The 19,196-nt window shown below is 45.9% G+C and overlaps 1 protein-coding gene across 26 annotated transcripts in view; it reads right to left on the reverse strand.

Annotated features, from left to right (window-relative positions):
* Positions 1-213: 213 nt before the first annotated feature.
* The window catches only part of RBFOX2 (RNA binding fox-1 homolog 2), a 286,269-nt gene continuing 267,286 nt past the window's right edge, over positions 214-19,196 (reverse strand). For 17 of the 26 annotated variants that reach the window (XM_081796234.1, XM_060656470.3, XM_081796237.1 and 14 more), the window contains 5 exons: positions 16,772-16,811; positions 11,598-11,629; positions 7,929-8,017; positions 7,442-7,514; positions 214-5,754 (listed from right to left, as the gene is read on the reverse strand). In XM_081796234.1, the coding sequence (XP_081652360.1) occupies positions 5,700-5,754; positions 7,442-7,514; positions 7,929-8,017; positions 11,598-11,629; positions 16,772-16,811 (289 nt within the window). In that variant the 3' untranslated portion in view covers positions 214-5,699. Of the gene's footprint in view, positions 5,755-7,441; positions 7,515-7,928; positions 8,018-11,597; positions 11,630-13,772; positions 13,816-16,771; positions 16,812-19,196 lie in introns of those variants that run through there. The other 9 variants (XM_081796248.1, XM_060656475.3, XM_060656466.3 and 6 more) reach the window with 4 other exon arrangements.

The following is a 19,196-nucleotide window of genomic DNA, read 5'->3' on the forward strand; positions in this document are numbered from 1 at the left end:
CCCCCCCCAGCTTCCTCCCCCAGACTCAGGCCTCACCTACCTACCCGCCCCCCCCCCCCCGGCCCGCAAGACCCAGACCCAGAGCGCCCTCCGCCCAGAAAGTGCCGCGCTGCCTCCTCTCTCCTCCGTCTGAAGAAGTCAAATCCAAGGGGTAGGTTTTGAGCCTCCCGGAGGCAACAGGGATCCCCGGATCAACGCACACAGGCCCAAGAATGGTGTTTCTCTCTTTTATTTAAAAACAGTGCTTCATTACCATTTGCAAAGGCAGAGGCAGTGCTCCTCCTTTGCTTAGAGTTTATAAAAGCCAGCAACATGATCAATAATTTATACACATGGATAGTAATACAAAAAAATAAGGAATAAAAGCTAAAGATCTAACTACTCCGACCTTCACAATTCCAGCTACTTGATAATAATAGGAGTAACCCAATGAATACTGTATGGTCTGAAAGCTACTATACAATATGATTCTTAACGAGAAGGGGAGGGAGTCAGAGACTGTCACAAAGCCCTGGGGTGCTTCTCTGGAGTTCGCAGGGAAACAGGACCCTGGGCAAGCAGCTCGGGTGTCCTAGGAAGTGACTCTGGGGGTGAGGGGGTGGGGAGAGAAGGCGAGGTGGTCAATTATACAAGCATCCCACGTGATGCCCCCGTGCCCCAAAGGTACCTGTTTTGCCATGGCAACGGGAGGGGGCCGGAGAGGCTGCGTGTTGCCTGTTGGGATGGTCCAGTCCCTGCCATGGGGGGTGGGGAGGAGAGGAGAGGGTCTGTGGCGTTTTCAGCCTTGCAAAGATTTGGACTGAAAGGCTCAGAGACGCAGGCCGGTCGCCTGTCCGGGACGAGTCAACTGCGCTGGCTCTCTGAGCACTTGAGCCCTAGCTTACGTGTGTCAGCCCCAGGTTTGCTCCAGCTATTCACAAGCAGGATTAGAACACAAGAAAAAAAAACAAAAACAAAAACAGTTCATATCCCTTAGGGAAAAAAGAGGATCAATTCATCACTCGATATATAATACAGCCAAAACGAGCACACACACACACACACACACACAAATACTGTGAACAGAAAAATACAAGAAAATGGCTAAGCTGGGAGTCTCAACGGGGTAGAGACATTGCTTAAAGCACTTATCAGTCCCCAGAAAAACCAAACCGAAAGTCACTTAAAAAAAAAAAAAAATTCAAAACCGCGTGTACCCCCTGGGAATCTGGTGTCGGTGACTGGGGCAGGGGGTGGGGAGAGGAGAGAGAATTGATGTTCCCTTTTTGCTTGCCAGTGTGACCGGGCCTTCCCCACACAGGCGAGTGTGACCACCAGCCAGAAGGGACACGGAAAGGCCCTCCCCCCCTCCCCAGCCCCCCGCCGGCAGTCTCCTTAAAGGCAAGGTTTGCGTTTTGGCTGACGAGCAGTTCCCTCAGTTACCAATCCCTGCCAACCAGCACTACCATGGCTGAATTGATCTACCGTTTTCCTGAGTAAACTGTAACTGGCTACAGTTCCGGTAACGTGGAGAAGAACTCAGCTACTACAGCCAACTTCGGTACCCGAGGGGTCCCCTCCACGCTCAGCTCCTCATTCCTGGTCCATCGGATTCAGGAATTCGAGAACTCGCTGGAGTCTGGTCTGTAAGCCTTGTTTTCAAGACAGGTGCCAGGGACTCGACTGCACTCGCTGAACCAGAGGGCGCGTGCTGGCTTAGGACACCCAGAGCCTACTTGGAGAGGGCCCTGCTTCACGCTCTAGCTCTTGGATGGCTATTGCCTGGTTGATCAGTAAAGCAAGTATGAAGAAGTACACAGGAAAAGGGAAAGGGAGGGGAGAAGAGGTTTGTGGACAGTAACATTGCCAAAAAAAAAAAAAAAAGTGTTTGATGCAACAGAGAATCAAGTTTCACTGGTGTATACCTACAAATGGTCAGACATCTTCAAGAGCATGACAAAATAAAAACACGCAAATTTACGTCTGATGTTCACCTTGCCCACTATTTTTTTTTCCTATCTTATAACAGTGCAAACAGGTAACTTATGCTTTTTAAAACACCACTACCCCTTCCCCAACCCCCACCCCCCAAAGTCCCTTTCTTCCTATCAACTGGGGGAAAAAAGTCTGCAATTCTGCAAATGTTACTGTCCTAGAGGCTGCAAGCAGCAGAGGGGGCTGGACGCTGGGCTCCCGGCCGGAGTGCCTTCCAGATGGGCCCCGGCGTGAGGAAAGGGGGGTGATCAAGGCCTTCCTGCAGGTCCTCGAGGTGGCTTCCATCCCGAGTCTACACCTCCCTCCCGTCAGGAAACTAACGGGGGGTGTTGACTCACCCACTGCTCCGCTGCACGGCTAGGAAAGTATGACCTGAAGTCAGAGCGGTCCAGCCCCTGAGGGGTTCTACTTTTCAGGGAAAGCTGCTGTCCCGGGTTTCTACTGAATAACGTCCACTAGCTCCCCTCTTAAACTAGGAGCTGAGCCCCGGTGCCCTTCTTTTTCGAGGACAAGTGACACTGGCTCCATCCCACCTCGTGGCTGCCGGAGGCCGGGGTCGGTGGCAAGGCCGGCAAACCCGAGAGCCTTAAAAACGCTGAGTCACAACGTCTGACCCGGTGAACCGCGCACCACAAGGCATTCCAGAAAAGACCTACGGGCAGCTCTCTGGGCCGAAAGAGGGAGACCGAGAGGACGGTTTTCGCTAGGGGTCTCATTAAAGGAGCCCAGCTTCTCTAGGAGTAAGATGCTAAGCACAGGAGTCCACGCCAGGAGCTACGGGAAAGCTGTGGAAATCGGTCACGTGCTGGCCTTCAGCATCGGTGAGGTTTTTGGATCATCGAGCGGCATCCGCCCACGAACCCCCAGACGCCAGACTCCCTCCCGGCTCGGTCGCTCGGTGCGACGGGAACCAGAGCCGGGAGCAGACAAGCCTCGGTGCTCCGAGGAACCTGCCTCCGAGGGGGCTGGCTCTACGGAGTCTCAAAGTTCAAGAGGTGAGGGGGAGGCCGACACCGTCTCCTTCGGGTGCTCACGGGAGCCCCGAGTCTCAGTGCTGACGCTAAAAAGCAAAGGCCCTCTGGCGAAAGCCGAACTCTGCTTGGCCTTCCTTAGAGAAGGGAGCTGGAGGAAGCCGTGCTCAAAGCCATCCCTGGAGACGCAGCAGGGCACGCAGGGCCTGCCCGCGGAGTCCTCAGCCAGAACCCGCTGAACTGAAATGCACGCAAGGAACCCCAAGCTCCAGCTTCTGCCTCTTTCCGAAGGGCGGTGGGGGCTGCCTTCTCTCCCTTTCCCACCGTCCTTGTCTCTCTCTCGGACAAAAGAAGAGCAAATGACTAAGCTCATTCCCCTGCGACAGCCACAACCACGTAAAATCTGGCCTGCTCTCCACCGAGCCGTGATTTGCCATTTTCGTCAATGGCCCCTGTTTGAACACGACCCGAGGTTTCTCTGTCTTTAGTCAGTAAAAGCTCTCCCTCAAAACAAAAGCCAAAAGCAAAGGGGGGGAAAAAATCCTCCCTGCCCCCATTCTCTAGAACTGTGATAGCCCCCGCATCCCATGAACCCTTCCTCTAACTAAAATATTTATATACAACACAACAAAAATTGTCTTAACGGCAACGAACCAAACTTTGGCTTGGGGAGGAGAACCCTTCAAAGTGGCCAACGGCCCGGGCAGTTTGGTGTCCCCTGTTCCACGCAGTCCTCCCCAGAATCAGTTAAGATTGCATCGAGGCCTCTATCTTCCTTGACGTCTCCCCTCGTTTCAGGGACAGCCTCTCCCCCGGTCATCAGGAGAGCGGGGCTTCCGAGGGGGGAGAAGAGTTGTGCTTTACACGACAGGCCAGTCCCTCCCGGACAGATCACTCTGCTTACAAAGGATGCTTCATGCTGCCATGTGTCAGTCATTTTAATTCAGGGACACGAATAGTCATCAGTCAAGAACATGTGTGGAGGCAGGAGTAAAAAAAAAACAAAAACAAAAACACAAACGGAAAATAAACCCATACCAAACCGGAAGCTCCATGTCTCTGAATTACTCCCTTGAGCAGCTATCCCTTGGGTGAGAGGTCACCCTAGTACCAACGTGAATAGACCAGGGAGCCAAACAGAACGTGCTTTTCTATTTTCTCAGGCCTTCATTTTGGAAATGCGGCAGGACCCTGGCCTCTACCATTACCAGCTAGAAGAGAAACGCCTCTCCCCTACCTTGCTTATACATGTAACATCAAAGCCGCAGGGCCGCGGCAGTGACCCACTGCTGCGGCCACCACATGACTCTTCCTGGCAACACAGAAGATCCTTGCCATGTCAGACTCTCCTTCCAGGATGGGAGGGGAGCAACCTCAGGGGCTCGGATTTGATATCCTGTAGTGTTGGTATGTATGCCAAGTAGGCGGGTGCTCGGCTGGCGTCTTTGGAGGATGACGAGAAGCCGGGCGGAAGGGCCATGAGAGCTCAAGACTGTGGACAGAGAAGTGGCTCGCAGAGGCCCCGGGAGCTGGGAATTCCTATGGCTTTGGAGCCAGTACAAAGCGCCCATGCCTGCCCTTCCGTGCCCCGGTCACCGCAAGCTTCCAGGGACAGTGGACCCGGCACTCAGTGCTTGATCTTTTGCTAACGGTTTTCATACGTTTTACACCTTGTACTGCCCTCCTGATGTAAGAGAAAGGACAGGAATATCAGAGCCCTGCCAGACACCCTCCGATATCCCTTTTCTTTTCCTTACTGTCTTTACGGACTCCCAACACTCTGTACTTCTAACCCTCAAGCCGGGAAATCTGGTCGCTGGCTATTTATTCTCCTGTCTCTGGGTCCTAAATTCCTGACTCTTGAGGACGTGGGAGCAGGGAGTTCATAAAAGGACAGATGAGCCAAGCCGTGGTTCAGAGAAAGGAGAAGAGGCCCAGCAGGAATGCTAGGATCTCAAGAAAGAAAAGAATGATCTTTTTCACACTCCGGAGTTCATTCTGAGATCGGTTTCCTAATGAGGTGTTTATTATCCACAGTCTGAGAGCGTGTTTGGAAATATTAATACTATAATTCCAAAAACTATGCCAACCGTCTCAGGCTGTGCAGGTAAGATGATTGTAAAAAGGATGGAGAAGACAGGAGGGAAGAGGAGAGGACAGTGGCTTTTAATTCTCCCGCTTTGCAAGCACAAATTCCTGTCATCTATCAGCATGTGGATTCCAGCCACAGCCAACCAGAATTGCCTGCCGAAGACCAGAAACTCAGAAGACTAGAAGAATATCCTGTCGCAGAAAGATCTCCACTTCTGCTTGTCCCCCAGCCACTCAGCACCGGATACACTTTGGTAACTCTGTCTGCGGATTTCTGATCACATGCGTTCATCAGCTCCTAAGGTCTCTCCTTCCTCATGAACTGCCTCTTCCGTGATTGACAGAATGAGCTAGCACGGACATACAGACATGGAAATGCATTATTTTTTTTTTTTTTTTTACCACAGTTAAAAAAAAAAAAAAGGAAAAAAAAAAGAAAAAAATGCACAATCTTTGGAACAAAAGAATTAAAGGCAGAAATTTAAAGGAAAAATACATATTCAAAGAACATAGTGAGGTATAAAAAAGTATTCTCTCTTTTTTTGTGTTTTTTTTTGTTTGTTTGTTTGTTTTTCCTCTTCATCTTGCTATAGAGTTCCTCTACTAGTAAATATTGCAATAGCCAGGCCTCATGAACTGGGGGGCTGTCCCATTTGCGGGGTCTCACGTCACTTCAGTAGGGGGCAAATCGGCTGTAGCCACCTCGGTATAAACTCGCCTGCAGTAATTAGAGACATAAAAATAATTAGAAGGTTGATGAGAGAAACATTAAAGGTGAAGAAAAGTGTCCTGAAAAGGGATTTGGGAAAACAGTTTCTTTAGAAGCTTCAAAGCAACTGGTACGATGTGACCTTGTGCAGTGACATTGGGAAACCAACTTCTGCCTCTAAGGGGCTCAAACCAGAACCCACGACACTCACTGCTGGCCCGATATTCTCAAGAAGAGGGTATGACGACACTGTACTTAATGATTTACATGAATTAGCAAAGAAGGGAAACTCAGTAGAGTTTAAAACCAAGTCAGTAAATAATCTGATGTTTAAAATTTAGCACGAGTTTCGGTTTACCTTGATGACATCATAGATGATTTCACCTTCTTGCACATTACCTGTCTGCAGGGAATAGGTGCTCAGGTGCTCTGACCACTAACTGTCACATACCATGTTCGAGATGGTGCTGGATTTAAACCACAGTCAATCTTTTAAATATTAAAGTCTAGTTCCTCTATAACCTACAAAATGTGCCAACTAGGTGCTTCTTGACGTATCTGAATTCATTCCTTCCTTCCTCCCTCCCTTCTCTTCCTTCCTTCTCTCCCTCCCTCTCTCTCTCTCTCTCATTTTAACTGGGCTTTAATTCCTTTCTTTTATCTAACGACCTATCTCCATTAAAAGTTCCCTAGGAACATCTCTCTCCTTGGGTCATTCTTTCGGGGTCGGATCTGTATCTTTTTGGCACATAAAATCTCAGCAACTTCTATCACTGTCTTTATCTTGTCTGTCTACACCTACATTCCCCTCAGGACCTTGTTACTTCCTCCCACAAATCTATCATTAGAAATTTAGTGTGAGAAATGATGGGCTCTCTCATATTCCTCCCGGTCTTAAATTTCATTTATCACTCTGTCTCCCCATCACACACTGTCGTCCATGACCCCCAGGCCGCTGCCTGGCTGTACTCTGGATGGCACACAGCGTTAGGAGATGTCGCTGTGACACGGTGTGTCCCTGCTGCGGCCGGTGAGTCACTATCACTGGGCCTGGACGTATCCAGGCCACCACAAAAATACCACGGTGAGGGTTCGAGTTTGGTTGGGGGGAGGATTATTCTAAATTGAGGTCTATGGATCTTTTCTACGCTTCCAGGAAAACATCGTATTTTGCTATGAATGTTACAGATAGAAAAGACCTTTGTAAGGCATTCATTTGGTGATTTGTAGTGCTTTCTGCCAGAAGGCTCAGAAATGGCAAGGACATCCTTTGATATCTGCATCTGAAACTAATGCACAGGTTTTGGAAAGCTTACTGTGAAAGCTGGAGTCTCTCCCCCGACATCTCTGCTAAGACCTATCAGTTAAACCAAGCCACAGGTATATGTATCCAACATCTGAGCCAATATAAAGGATCAACCTGTTCCCTTCTTTCTCTCCCAAATGATGCCGTCACCCGGGGCAGACTGTCACTATTCATGCCTTTCTGCTGCTGGTAACCAGGTCAAGGGGCTCACGCTACAACACACAGATGAAGGCGATACGAATTTCCAGCTAGTTTTCTGTGGCTTCAACACTTTGGCAGTGGAAGAAGGCCTGAATTTATCACACTTCTAGAGCTTCTGCAAACTGCAGGTAAAAGTTAAAAGGTGTAAAGTGGTTAAAAAAAAAACACGGTACATATAATAATACTCACCACAGCGCCAACTCCATAGCTAGCGGCAGGGGCCAGGGCGTGGTAGGGGTCGGCTGTGTATACCCGGCCGTAACTGGAGAGAAGAAAGACAATCAGGGAGAGCAAGAAAAGGCCATGATCTAAAAGAATGAGAGGCTTACTGTGCTAATCAAGACTAGCGAGTAACTCGGTCCTCAACGTTATTAGGGAACGGGCAGAACGGAAACCTGTCCGCTTCTACGCCCAAATGCAGTACCTCTGGAAACTTCTGAAGGACTTCCATCCAATGGAAAAGCAAGGAGGTGGGGATGAGGAAGAGGGAGAGAGGGAGCCTGGGGTCAAAGCCAAAGAGAGACAGGAATAAGCGGGAGGGGGGCGGAGCACAGGGCCTAAGGGGGTCTGCAGGCATCTGGAACCCAGGGTGGCCCCGAGTGGCGATCCGGAAATGGTGACAGGAGGAAGGCGGGGCGGCACCTGGGCGGCCCCCCCGGGCTCCCCGCCCGCTTACCCGTCGCTGTAAGCTGCGGCGGCAGCGGCAGCGGCTGTGGCCGCGGTCGCGGTAGCCGGCTGTGCATATCTGTAGGCTGCGTATCCGCCCTACAGGAGAGAAGAGAACTGACTTTACAGATACCTCTCCCCCGACGGCCGGACCAACACACACCCACCCACACGCAGACGTACACGCACAATGACACAGGGACAGACGCAAACACGGACACACACGTGGGAGGAGAAATGTTTCAAACTGCATCAGTCTGCATGTTATCCTTCCCCTGGCACAAAATTAAGCTCCACCCAACGCAGGGATCTGCTTTCCAATTTAGGACAATTACAAGAGTAAACTACCTCAGTGGGACCCGTTCTCCGATATAAGCAACGAAGACATGATCTCAGACCTGTCTTACTTCATGGTCTTTGCTGGAACTTTCAACAGGGCAAATATTTGCAGGAAGGTGGGAGAACGCTATCTGACTGATGGGGAATGTAAATGTGTATGTGTTAACTTCAGATTCTCAGGCTGATTTATTGCTAAGAGACTACAGGATGTAACAGAAAGGTCCTCTCTGGTGCTATGCTCCATCAGGACTAGGCTTTTTGTCGAGAGGCAACGTTTAATAGGAAAAGCCAGTGTAGATCAGGGGCTGGAACCTTCGGGCTGTGAGCCGATGCAGCCTGCCACCTGTTTCTGGAAGCAGGCGTGACGGCACCGTACGGCCTCCGAAGCCGGAAACGTTTAGCCCTTGGCCCTTCGCAGAAAAAGTCTGCCGGTCCCGAGCTGCATTTAGGACTGGGGCAAATCAGATTACGAATGGCTGAGGGCCTTGCAGTGGGATTCAGCTAGATGAGTTGGGCCTCCCTCCATGGCCTGAGCATTTGCCTGCATTTATTTTCCTCTCCTAACAGATTCAGAGGCCCTTACTTAACACCCAGTCTCACTGCGCACTCTGGAGTCCTTCTTCCAGTGGTTCCACTATCCCCTCGGTCCTAGAGGCTTCCAAACTCTTCCATCCTATTGTTACTTCCCTTCACTTTAGGGGAACAAACACCCCAAAGGTTTCCGCTGTCAGGGTGAACCACATGTACTCTCCCATGAAGTGTTTCAAAGAAAATCACAACGATAAGTGCTATTTTAAAAAGCGGCAAGCCCTACTTTTTTCCCTCTTCTAGACTTCGTCTCTTTCACCTACACCTCATTCAGGTGTAAATTCTTATGACTATTTCTCCCTCTCAGATATAACTATGTTCAACTGGTACACGCTATGACACCATCTCATGTACGCTTTCTCTACGTGAACGCTCTGCATTCCGGAGGAACGTTTATACCCTTGACGTCATCAGCAGTAGCTTCCAGCGTACGTTCAAAGTATCCCTCTGACTGGATTACAGTAGTTACGTATTACTTCTCTTTGTTCTTCGAGTGAATCACTCAGGAAAGCAAATGTTTCTTTCTCCATTACAAATTCTTCCACGTATAAGTAAGAAGATTCTAATTAATATTACCAAACACTGGCAATGACATGGTAATGGATAGAAACAAGGCGGGAAGCACCCTCGGGGGCTACCTGAGATCAACACGTTCACTCTGAAATCCAGCCAGGTCTACAGGAACAGACTGATTTGGGCAAAACTGTATACATCCAGGCTGTAACACATACACCGCTGTATCTGTAACTAAAACTAGACCTATCTATACACACACACGCTATAAAGTGTCTCTTTACCTGATGGTATCTATGGCTAGCTAGGTAGGTCCTTTTTTAAACTTCTAAAGAACAGTAAAAGCATGTGTTAACCAAAGCAACAAGCCAATCATTATAGCTGAAATTTTAAGCTTTAAATGAACCTGAAAGGCTCAATTTTTCATTATAACTACAGATGGTTCCATTGGTTTAGAATTAAAGTTTGTTAGAGTGAGATCTACACCAGGGCCGTCTTTAGGAAAACTTTGTAAGCAACGATAGCGTGGTAAACAGCCATTAGGTGGTCTGTGCCTTTAGTATTCCAAAAGACACCAAAATAATCTTTAAAAATTTAAAACACCAACGTAATCAAAGCAGTTAAAGCCCAATTTGTGCTCACCTGAGTAAAACACTTAAAAACTGAAGTTCTATGCCGTAGGGCAGAATATACATTCCCATTAAGGGATTCTGAGGCTCAGTACCGACCTGACTCTCTGAAAGTCTCTGTAAAGTCGAAAATACTGGGGATTCTATCAAATCATCACTTTGAGCGGTTAGCATACTAATTCTGGAATTCTGGAAAAGGAGGTTCTGAATTTAGTTACTGATAGGACCACTCCCTCTCGTGTTCCTCAACCCGCAAAAAGCCATCAGAACCTCAAGAGATCAGACTGGGGGAAAGGAGATTCCTTCCAAACCAGAAGGAAATGGGAGAGAATCTACCTGCAGTAGTTTCCTTCTATTCTAACTCAACTCGGGCTTTGAAGTTTGAAATTTGATGAGGTTCTTTGCTATTTAAATTCAGGAAAACCAGAACAGGAATACAAATGTTTTACTGATAACAAAAAGCTTGAGGAGAATATCAGCATGAAGAAAAACTACGTGAATGTTTGTTTTTTTTTAAGTTGGTAATATTTCAACACGACGACTCTCCTGATTACTTTATAATGGTGCTACAGAGAGGCCCTTTAAAAGGGGGACTATGTTTAGGATGGAAAGATACAAGCTAATTTGGTAATTCATCAGCGACTACCCCAAAATTAGAAAAGTTAAGTTGTATGATCATGGATTTACTTCTCTTGGGTGTAGTCATACCCCAAAGCACTTCCGCTGCTGCCTTAAACAAAATACATCCAAAACTGTAAGACAGAGACACTTCGGATGTCTCTATCCCTACTCCGATTTCGGAGTGCACAGAGCTTCCGGGCTGAGAAATCGTTTTCTCGGCTTTTGCTTCTACCGGCAAGTCTGAGGTCTTTTGCAGAACATGAGAACAAAGTGCAGTTTGAAACACCAAGGTTTTCATTACTGTTTCTTAAGTTTTTCAGAAAGAACAAGGGCGGGGAAGGGGGTAGGAGACAGGGTTCAGGCGTGGGGGGGGGGGGGAGGCGGGGAGGGATATGGCGCCACATTTATTAATCACATTAAAAACTAAGCATGCCAACATCTGGAGCTAAAACAACCAGCAAAATCACCACGTTCAGACTCGTATTGGCTAACTCTATCTATCCCAGCATTCTCTTGGGACAGCGGTTTGCCCTAGGCTCTACCACAAGCTCGGTGAAGTACACAGCCTCAGGTACTAGAGCGTGCAGCCACAACAACCGGCTATTACGGAAACAGTCAGTCACCACTTGAGTTAACATTCCAGACCCTAACGACGGGCCCTCCCCAGCCCAAAGAAATAGTCAAGGTCGCCCGCCCTAGCCCTGGCCCACACCACGATGTTAATAATTATAACAAGCAGTAACCCATCTGTTATGTCAGAGAAGGGAACAGAGACTCCACTGAGAGGTTTAGAGTGGGGATGCTAACACGTCTTCAGCTGACTGCACAAACAAACAAACAAAAAAAAAAAAAGAGGAGAAATAATTCATTTGGAGATATGAAGTCATGAAATAGCTGATGTGTATTGCTTTTAACCATGCACTGATGCAAAACTGAAGCAACCATTAATAAAAATTAAAAAGGACATATGTATTTACACACAATCAGACCTGTTGGATCTGAAGCAGTTTGCAGACTCTATCTGTGTGTGATTTGAAATAAAACAAAAAATGGGGATTAGCATGGCCACAGCACACCCTAATGTAGGAGGGCACACATGGACTGCTTTTTGGAACCCTGAGAACTGGATACATTTGGCATGGGCTGAGCCTGATGCAAACATACACATGCCCCGTTAAAAGGCTCACTTTCTCACTCCTTTATAATTCATTACGAAGGACTCCAGAATGTTCCCAATAGGGGTGGCCCGACGCTAGCTACATCGCTCCCCTATTCACCCTTCCTGACCCTGACCGCATGGTCCAGTCCTGACCCGCAGCACTCGCCGGCCCTCCGTCAGCACCCATCCACTCTGACCCAGAGTTCTTCTGCCATAGCGCCTGTGCTGAATGTTCTAGCTTTCCACATATCCATAAGACATCCCTGCCTTCAACTTCCAGCTCTTTCCCAGGACAATGCGGTTACCTTGAAGATCCTTTTGATGTTCATGTCTCAGCTCTCCAGGGTTCACCATCACCTGCTAGGGATTCTCTACTCCACTCTGAATCAGTTTTAGCATTTAATTAACTTTATAATGTTGCCACACTGACCACAGGACGCTCCTGCACGGTTCTGTTTTAACCAGAACAAAATGGAAGGGATCTACATATCCTGCCCTCCTGTATCTGCATTATCTGTTAGGAGGATCTCCTACTGGCAGACATTCCCCTTCTCTTGATTTTAACCTAGCCGTGAATTTTATTTTGGTTTTGTTTTAGATTTACATGAAAACAGGACTTTGGTGAGCATGTGATGTCAAGACACCTTCTTTCTACCTGGAAGACAGTGACATTATGTGACACTGAGGAGAAGAGAGTGTGTGTTTTAAGACCAGCAGACAAAATGAAAGCTTTGGTCCCTGCACGTGATGTACAGATTTACTGAGCAAGGGCGGTGGGGGTGGGTGGAGAGAAAGGCAGATGTGATGCTTAAAATCACTACAGGGAGCAGAGACCTATCCCCACGAGCTTGGGTTGACTTTGGGTTGACCTGCCGTGCCTCTGGGGATCGCTTCATTTGTCCCTACACGATTCTAACTCCTCCCTTCCCTTGCCTCCTCCCGGCTCCAGCCGAGAAACACTGTCTAGATGGGTCCTGGGGGGTGGGGGGGAGGGGGGTTACCCTTCCGTGGCAATAGGGCACCTCTGATTAAGTGTTAACACAGACATGAGTACTAAAAACTTACAATAATGATAATACTGTTGCTGTTTTTGACGGAGACCTATATCTACTTTGGAAAGTAGATACGAAAAAGTTTTAAAGACACGTACTTAAATTTTATTTTAGAATTACTTTAAAATTGGGGTTAAGGGAAGAAATGGTTATGATCAGCTTCTTAACTTCCACTTATCACTTCAGTGGTAGACGAGAGATGATCTTTAACAAATCAAACCTCTCAAGCACGCCACCATTTCACATGCCCCCAAGTCAGTTCATTTCCCAAACCCGGCAGGGAGGCCACATAAGGAGTGTGACGGGCGGCCTGGGGTTCTCTTTCCCCAGCATCCAGCTATCAGCAGACGTAACGGTGAATGATTTTCCAAATAAACTCACTGACCTTGTTTTAAGGTGAAAGGAAAGAGGGCGAGGGGAATACGTGTTTCAGTTTTACGGCCCCAACAGGTCTAGATTTTTAGGCAACCCGGAAGTGGGGCGAACAGCACGGTCCAATTACGACTGTGGCCTCACCCCGGGGCCCAATCGGGGACTTAGGAGTCCTGCGTGGACAGACTCAACTTCCTCCCTTCTCTCATTTCCTTCCCAGTGGAAAATGTCCTCAACTGCTAAGATCTCCAAGTATAACAGACCAGCTTAAACGCCATGGACAAATGCGATTGGCAAACTAAAAGAGGTGGCAGTGATGGGACAGTGCAGAGCACACGCCTGGTGTGGACGGAGGCGACGGGGCAGGAGCACTTAATTTTGGAGGCGGTGCCGTCACGTATGGGACTTGACTGTGCACTGCTGAGGTATAGCAGGGCTTAGATCACACGCTCACAAGTCTCGGTTGTCCAAAAAAGCCTCTGTTCCCATCTCTAACGTGGAGCTGGAATGGTTAGTATAATTCAATTTTTTCACTGCAATCCACAATCTGATTGATTGGCAGGTCACACTGGCACTCCTACCTGAGGTATTTTAGCGCTAATGATTGGTTCCTGTAAGACTATTCTATAACAGAACACAGGAAGAGCAGTTCAAAAAACACAGCTGTGGAAGGAAAACAATCATACAAAAAAGCCCGCTAAGGGGCCCACCAGCCTTTTCTTTCCTTTGGATGCAAGCATGCTTTTCACAGGATAAGAATCAGGAGCAGTTTTGTCATCCCTTTAAAACGTGAATCAGGGTGAGCTACGCCTTTTCTACTGGTCAAGAAAAAGAGGGGCGGGGAGGACGCACGATCCGTCTGCTAAGCTCAGGTCTTCTCGGGGCGGGGCGGGGGTCGGGGGGCTTTCTACAAACTGCAGCCACAGTTGCTAGATCGGTTCTCTGGAGAGGAACGTGGCACAAAAGAAACAGAAAGGAAGCAAATGGCTAGCAGGGGTTACGGACTAAGAACAGAACAGGGGAAAGAGATTACAACAAAAATCTCTCTGAATGAATAGCCTAAATTAGTCTAACTTAAAGCCAGCAGCTTGCACTCTTCCCTCGTGATGTTTCTTCAAGCTCTGGGTCAGTGCACTTGTACTGGATTAACTCTCCTGTCTTCCTATTGCTAACGTGTATCTCTGAGGAAACAACTCAGTGTATAGGGATAGATTTCCACAGTGGGGGAGGTGGGGTGGAAATGTACAGAGAGAAACAGGAAAACTCTAGGTAAAACATGGGTGTGTGTGTGTGTGTGTGTGTGTGTTTTAGAAAAAGCATCCCTCGCTCCCTCACACATGGAAGAGGGAATCTAAAGTTTTCAAAGCTACAGTTGTATCAGACTTCACTCAACAGTTACCTCATAATGCATTCTTGTTTTTCATTAGTGGGGTCGGAAAATATTTCAGCACTAGGGACCACCTTTTTTCCTCCAAGTGACTGCTTTAAGATAGGAGCTAAGAAATGACAGTAACGTTGTGATTAATTCCTTTCATTAATAAGACACCACTGGCCAAACACGTATTTCAGCAAGGTCGCTGAATTACCCGTTTAGTTTCATAAGGTGATCCGGTTAGTAGATTAAAACAAAAATGTCAAGGGTGTTTTTATTTTCTCAACAGAAGTACAGAAAAGTCATCTCTCTCTTAATAAAATCATATGCTGTGACCTAAAGATAGGAGAGAATTATAAACAAATATTTGGTTGGTTCACTCAAGGGGGAAGTAGGCAATCTTACTAAGGTAGAAATAAGCCATACTTTAAAAATCCCCAAATAAAAAAGGTATCAGAGGAAAAAAACAAAAACAAAAACTTTGACTTACGAAAATAACTCCAGTGCAAAAGCGTGCTCTAACAGACCAGGTTTCAGGAAAGCAATTTAAATAACGTAAAGATGACTTTCACGAGAACATGGATTCTAATGTACATGGGAGAATGTACATGCGAAGAACGTATGTAAATATGTGTATTTAGAAAAGTGTCATCTGGTATAAAAGTAGGACTATTTCCCCAACCCTCAAGTTTCACTGTGAGCACGAGAAAAAAAGGTATGTTTCGTTACTTCTGGAAAACCAGCTGAGGAAAGACGTGGATTTTAATTAAAGCACTGATAACAAAATATGGATTAGCTGAGTTTTGGGCTGGGTTATATAAATAACTGATGTAATCTGGGTAAGTCACCATCTCTTTAAGAAATAGATCTACGAAGTGAGAGGGTTGGACCAAATCGTGGCTAAGATTTCTTTAAGCATCTGTTAAACTAGGGCAAACTCTGAAGGGCTACTCTACAGAGGACAGGTGTGTCCAGTTACCTCCTTCCTTCCTGCACCACAGAGTCTCTAAGGACATTCTGAAAGCGCACTGAAGTCTTCTGGTTGCCAGAGAGTCTCTGGCAGAAATCTGTGGCAAAAAGTTCGCTACAAAGGCACCCTTATTGATTCGGGGAGGTAAGGGTGGAGAAAGCACTCCCGGACAACTCTAACCTATGCCCAAGGAATAATTTCATCCTGACAAGTTTTTCTTAAGAAATCGTTTCTTAACGACCTGGGTGGTTAGACTAAGCTTGCATTCAGAAACCGATCATTTGGAGAGGTCCTAATAAAAAACCTCAAAACTCCAAACTTTTGACTCTTTGTCAGTTGGATCACCTTGTCCACATTTTAAATAATATGTGACAAGCCAATCATGGAACTTTAGCTATAACAAGACAGTTTCAATAATGGATAATAATAACGATGATGTTAACATTGCTGGTACAATCAACAAATCCTGGATGGTAGCAGAATGTTTGTAAGAAGAGTCTAGGTTGCCAATTATGCCACTCATTTCCCTCTAGATGGCTCTTAAGAAAAGAGACCCGGTAGCTGTGGACCTTTTGATAGCGAAAGGCTGCAAGCACTGAGTGTTTGGTTGCCTCTCATTATCACCCACTTTCCACTGGCATCAGCTCCTTACCTCCCTCTCACAGGATAATGCTCTCTCAAGGTACGGAAAATAGGAAAACACATAGTTCAGAAAGCTTACTGCCGTCTACATAAATCAAAGCTCCAATGATCTAAAGAGGGATGTGAAATGAGAAGAAAAGCAGAAAAGAGAGAGAGTTGGTTTAAGCTAATATAACTATCCTGTTATTTATGTATGCACATGACACGACGGTATTAAAAGACTTTAAACCTGCTGATCATCTCGCAAATAAATCACAGAACATCTGTGGGTATAGGGAAGGGAAAAGAATATGTCCAGTAGACTGACTCTAGCAATGATCAGGAAACCCAAAGGCTTAGTTTTTGCACCCAGGGGCAAGCGCAGTGGCAGAGAAGCATGCTTGCATTCTTAAATATATAAATATATATATATATATATCCACAAGGAAAAAGAAAATAAAAATCAAATAAATTATATGTAAAAAAAAAAAAACCAAAACAAAACAAAGAAAAAACAAAAACAAAAACAAAAAAACCAAACCAAACCAAAGAAACAGAAAAAAAAAGGCTGGCTTGTCAGGGAATGGGGTCGAGAAGGCCCCGGTGTGTGTACTTACATAGAGGTCAGCACCGTAAAATCCGTCCTGGTAAACCACACTGCAGAAAATCCACACAAAAACAAAAACAAAAAAACAAAAGAACAGAAACACATTCCGGTTATTGAGGACGGCAGCATGCACATGCGCTCTACACAGGCAGGTGATGTATGAATACGTAACCGGGGCTGGGGGGCCGCAGCGAGTCAGCGAGAGGACCGTGCACGGGCACGCGCACGTCGTACAGCTCCAGGACATGCGAGGCGGGAAGGGAGCGCACCACTCGAATGCACACCGTTCTGAACGCTTGGTAATTAAAGGAGGGTTAAAACGATGAAAGCATTCCCAGAGGGCCTGACAGAACTATCAGAACTCTGCTGGATTAGAAACATCAACTTCTCATACCTGGAGTTGTTGTTGTTGTTTGTTTTTTTAAAGCTTGCCCTTGGAGGAAATTTTCTTTAAAGAATTTCAAAATGTGTGTGTGTGTGTGTGTGTGTGTGTATGCGTGTGTGCGTGTGTGCGCGTGTGCGTGGGTTAGGGAGGGGGGAGAGGTACGGGGAAAGGGGGTCTAACATAAGAAAACTGAACCGAAAGAATCCCATTAGGGCAGGACCTGTACGCAGAGTATGTCCCAAGATTAGGTTTAGCGTTTTGTTTTGTTTCCTAGAAGTATGTACGTTTTTCCTGATATCCATACATCACCTGCTTTTTACCCTGCACATTAGACATGCAGTAAGATTTGGCTGATCACACGAGCATGCAAAGTATTATTATTCAGCATTTTAAGAACCAATGCAACACCTCAGAAAAACAAGTCAATCAATTCTGACCAAAGTAAACAGAGAAATGTAATTAAAAAAAAAACACAACCAAAAATACCCACAATGCATTGCTTTCACAAGCAGAGATAATGAGCTAAAGGTTAAGGTGATTGGTCCAAGGTCCGAGAATTGAAAAGGTGCAGTGGGGATCCCAGATAGTAACAATATAATCCAGAGTGGGAAGGAGTAACTGCAAGATTTTAGGGGCTCTTTTTTGACTGTTAAGAATATTCATGGAACTCTGAAAAATTAACTGATAACTGACGTTTTGGGCATGACCAAGGATCATCCTGTTTTATTTAAAAGGATAAAATGGAGAACAGTAGCTGATTAGGAATTAGAAGGGTTTATTTTCCTGTTCAGAAAAATGAATTTTTATCAAACAAAACACATGAATTTGGGGTTTTTTTTGTTTTCTGTTTTTAAAGTCCTGGGCAACACTAAACTATGATAATCGTAGATTTCAAACCTTTTGAGGTATTTTTGTGCATATAGACTTTCCCCAAAACATTACTTTGGGACCAAAAGACATGGAACAGACATAGAGACAAAAGATAAGACTTTCTTCTTCGCATGTGTTAAATCAAGATTTGGATATTCTAAATGAGAAGATCTGTTTATTGTTTATTCAACTAAGCAAGCTGGAAATTTTCAGCACTACCTTCTCTGTTGTAATAAACTAGTAAGTGAGGTCTTTAAATCATATTTTTAACTTGAATGTGAAATAACTTTTTTTTTTTTTTTTTTTGCAGGTGGCTGGAAAGTTTCTGAATTCTACTTATTACAATGACATTTTGTTGGGTTTACAGGACAGTACGGTCACACTTTGCAATGCCCCAAATGTGCTGTGCATTTGTATTACAAAACAGGCAAATTAAATTCCTCTGTGACGCTCACTTAGCTAAGCCCTATCCGGTTTCATCGTCTCCAACTGCAGTTAAAGTTAGATATTAGAAAGTAATCTGCCTCTCAACTGCATTTTATTAGAAAAGACATTTGCTCGTAACGAGAAGGCTGACAGAATGGAAAGCACTGAGGCCAAGTGGTGATTAATTAACCTTCAACTATTTCAGCAGGGGATCCAGGCAAAGATTACAAACATCTCTTCGATACAGAACAGTGGTGGCATTAAAAGCAGGAATACAGTTTACCCTAAGTTACGTCACTCACTGGGAATATTTACCTAAATTCTAGAAGAATTCTAATATTCCCTGTATCAAATGCCATAAGGAGGCTAGAACACAATGATTAAGGATGAAAATTAGTTTACTAAGCTGAAAAGCAATTTTAGGCCATTCCCCATAAAATACTGGACTTATTCCTTGCCATCTTCCATGTAAACCGGTGGTTTAGTTAATAAAAAAGAAAACATGGGAAATCAGTGTTCAATGTAATGCACAGAGATTGGTATGATTAGACATAAAGATAAAAATATCTTTGAGCGAACGTAATCCTGACACAGAGTAGGGAGCGAATGGGTTCTCAGGTTTGGCCAATATAGTGAAATGAGCTACAGTGACTAAAACAAATCCAACCGTTTCATAAAGTAAACTCGGGAATGTTACAAAATAAAGAAGTCCCATGTTTCTGGCAAGTGGCATCTCTTTGCGAACGTGACAGTA

The sequence above is a fragment of the Panthera onca genome, chromosome B4, assembly GCF_046562875.1.
Source record: "Panthera onca isolate mPanOnc1 chromosome B4, mPanOnc1 haplotype 2, whole genome shotgun sequence".
Classification (NCBI taxonomy): Eukaryota; Metazoa; Chordata; class Mammalia; order Carnivora; family Felidae; genus Panthera; species Panthera onca.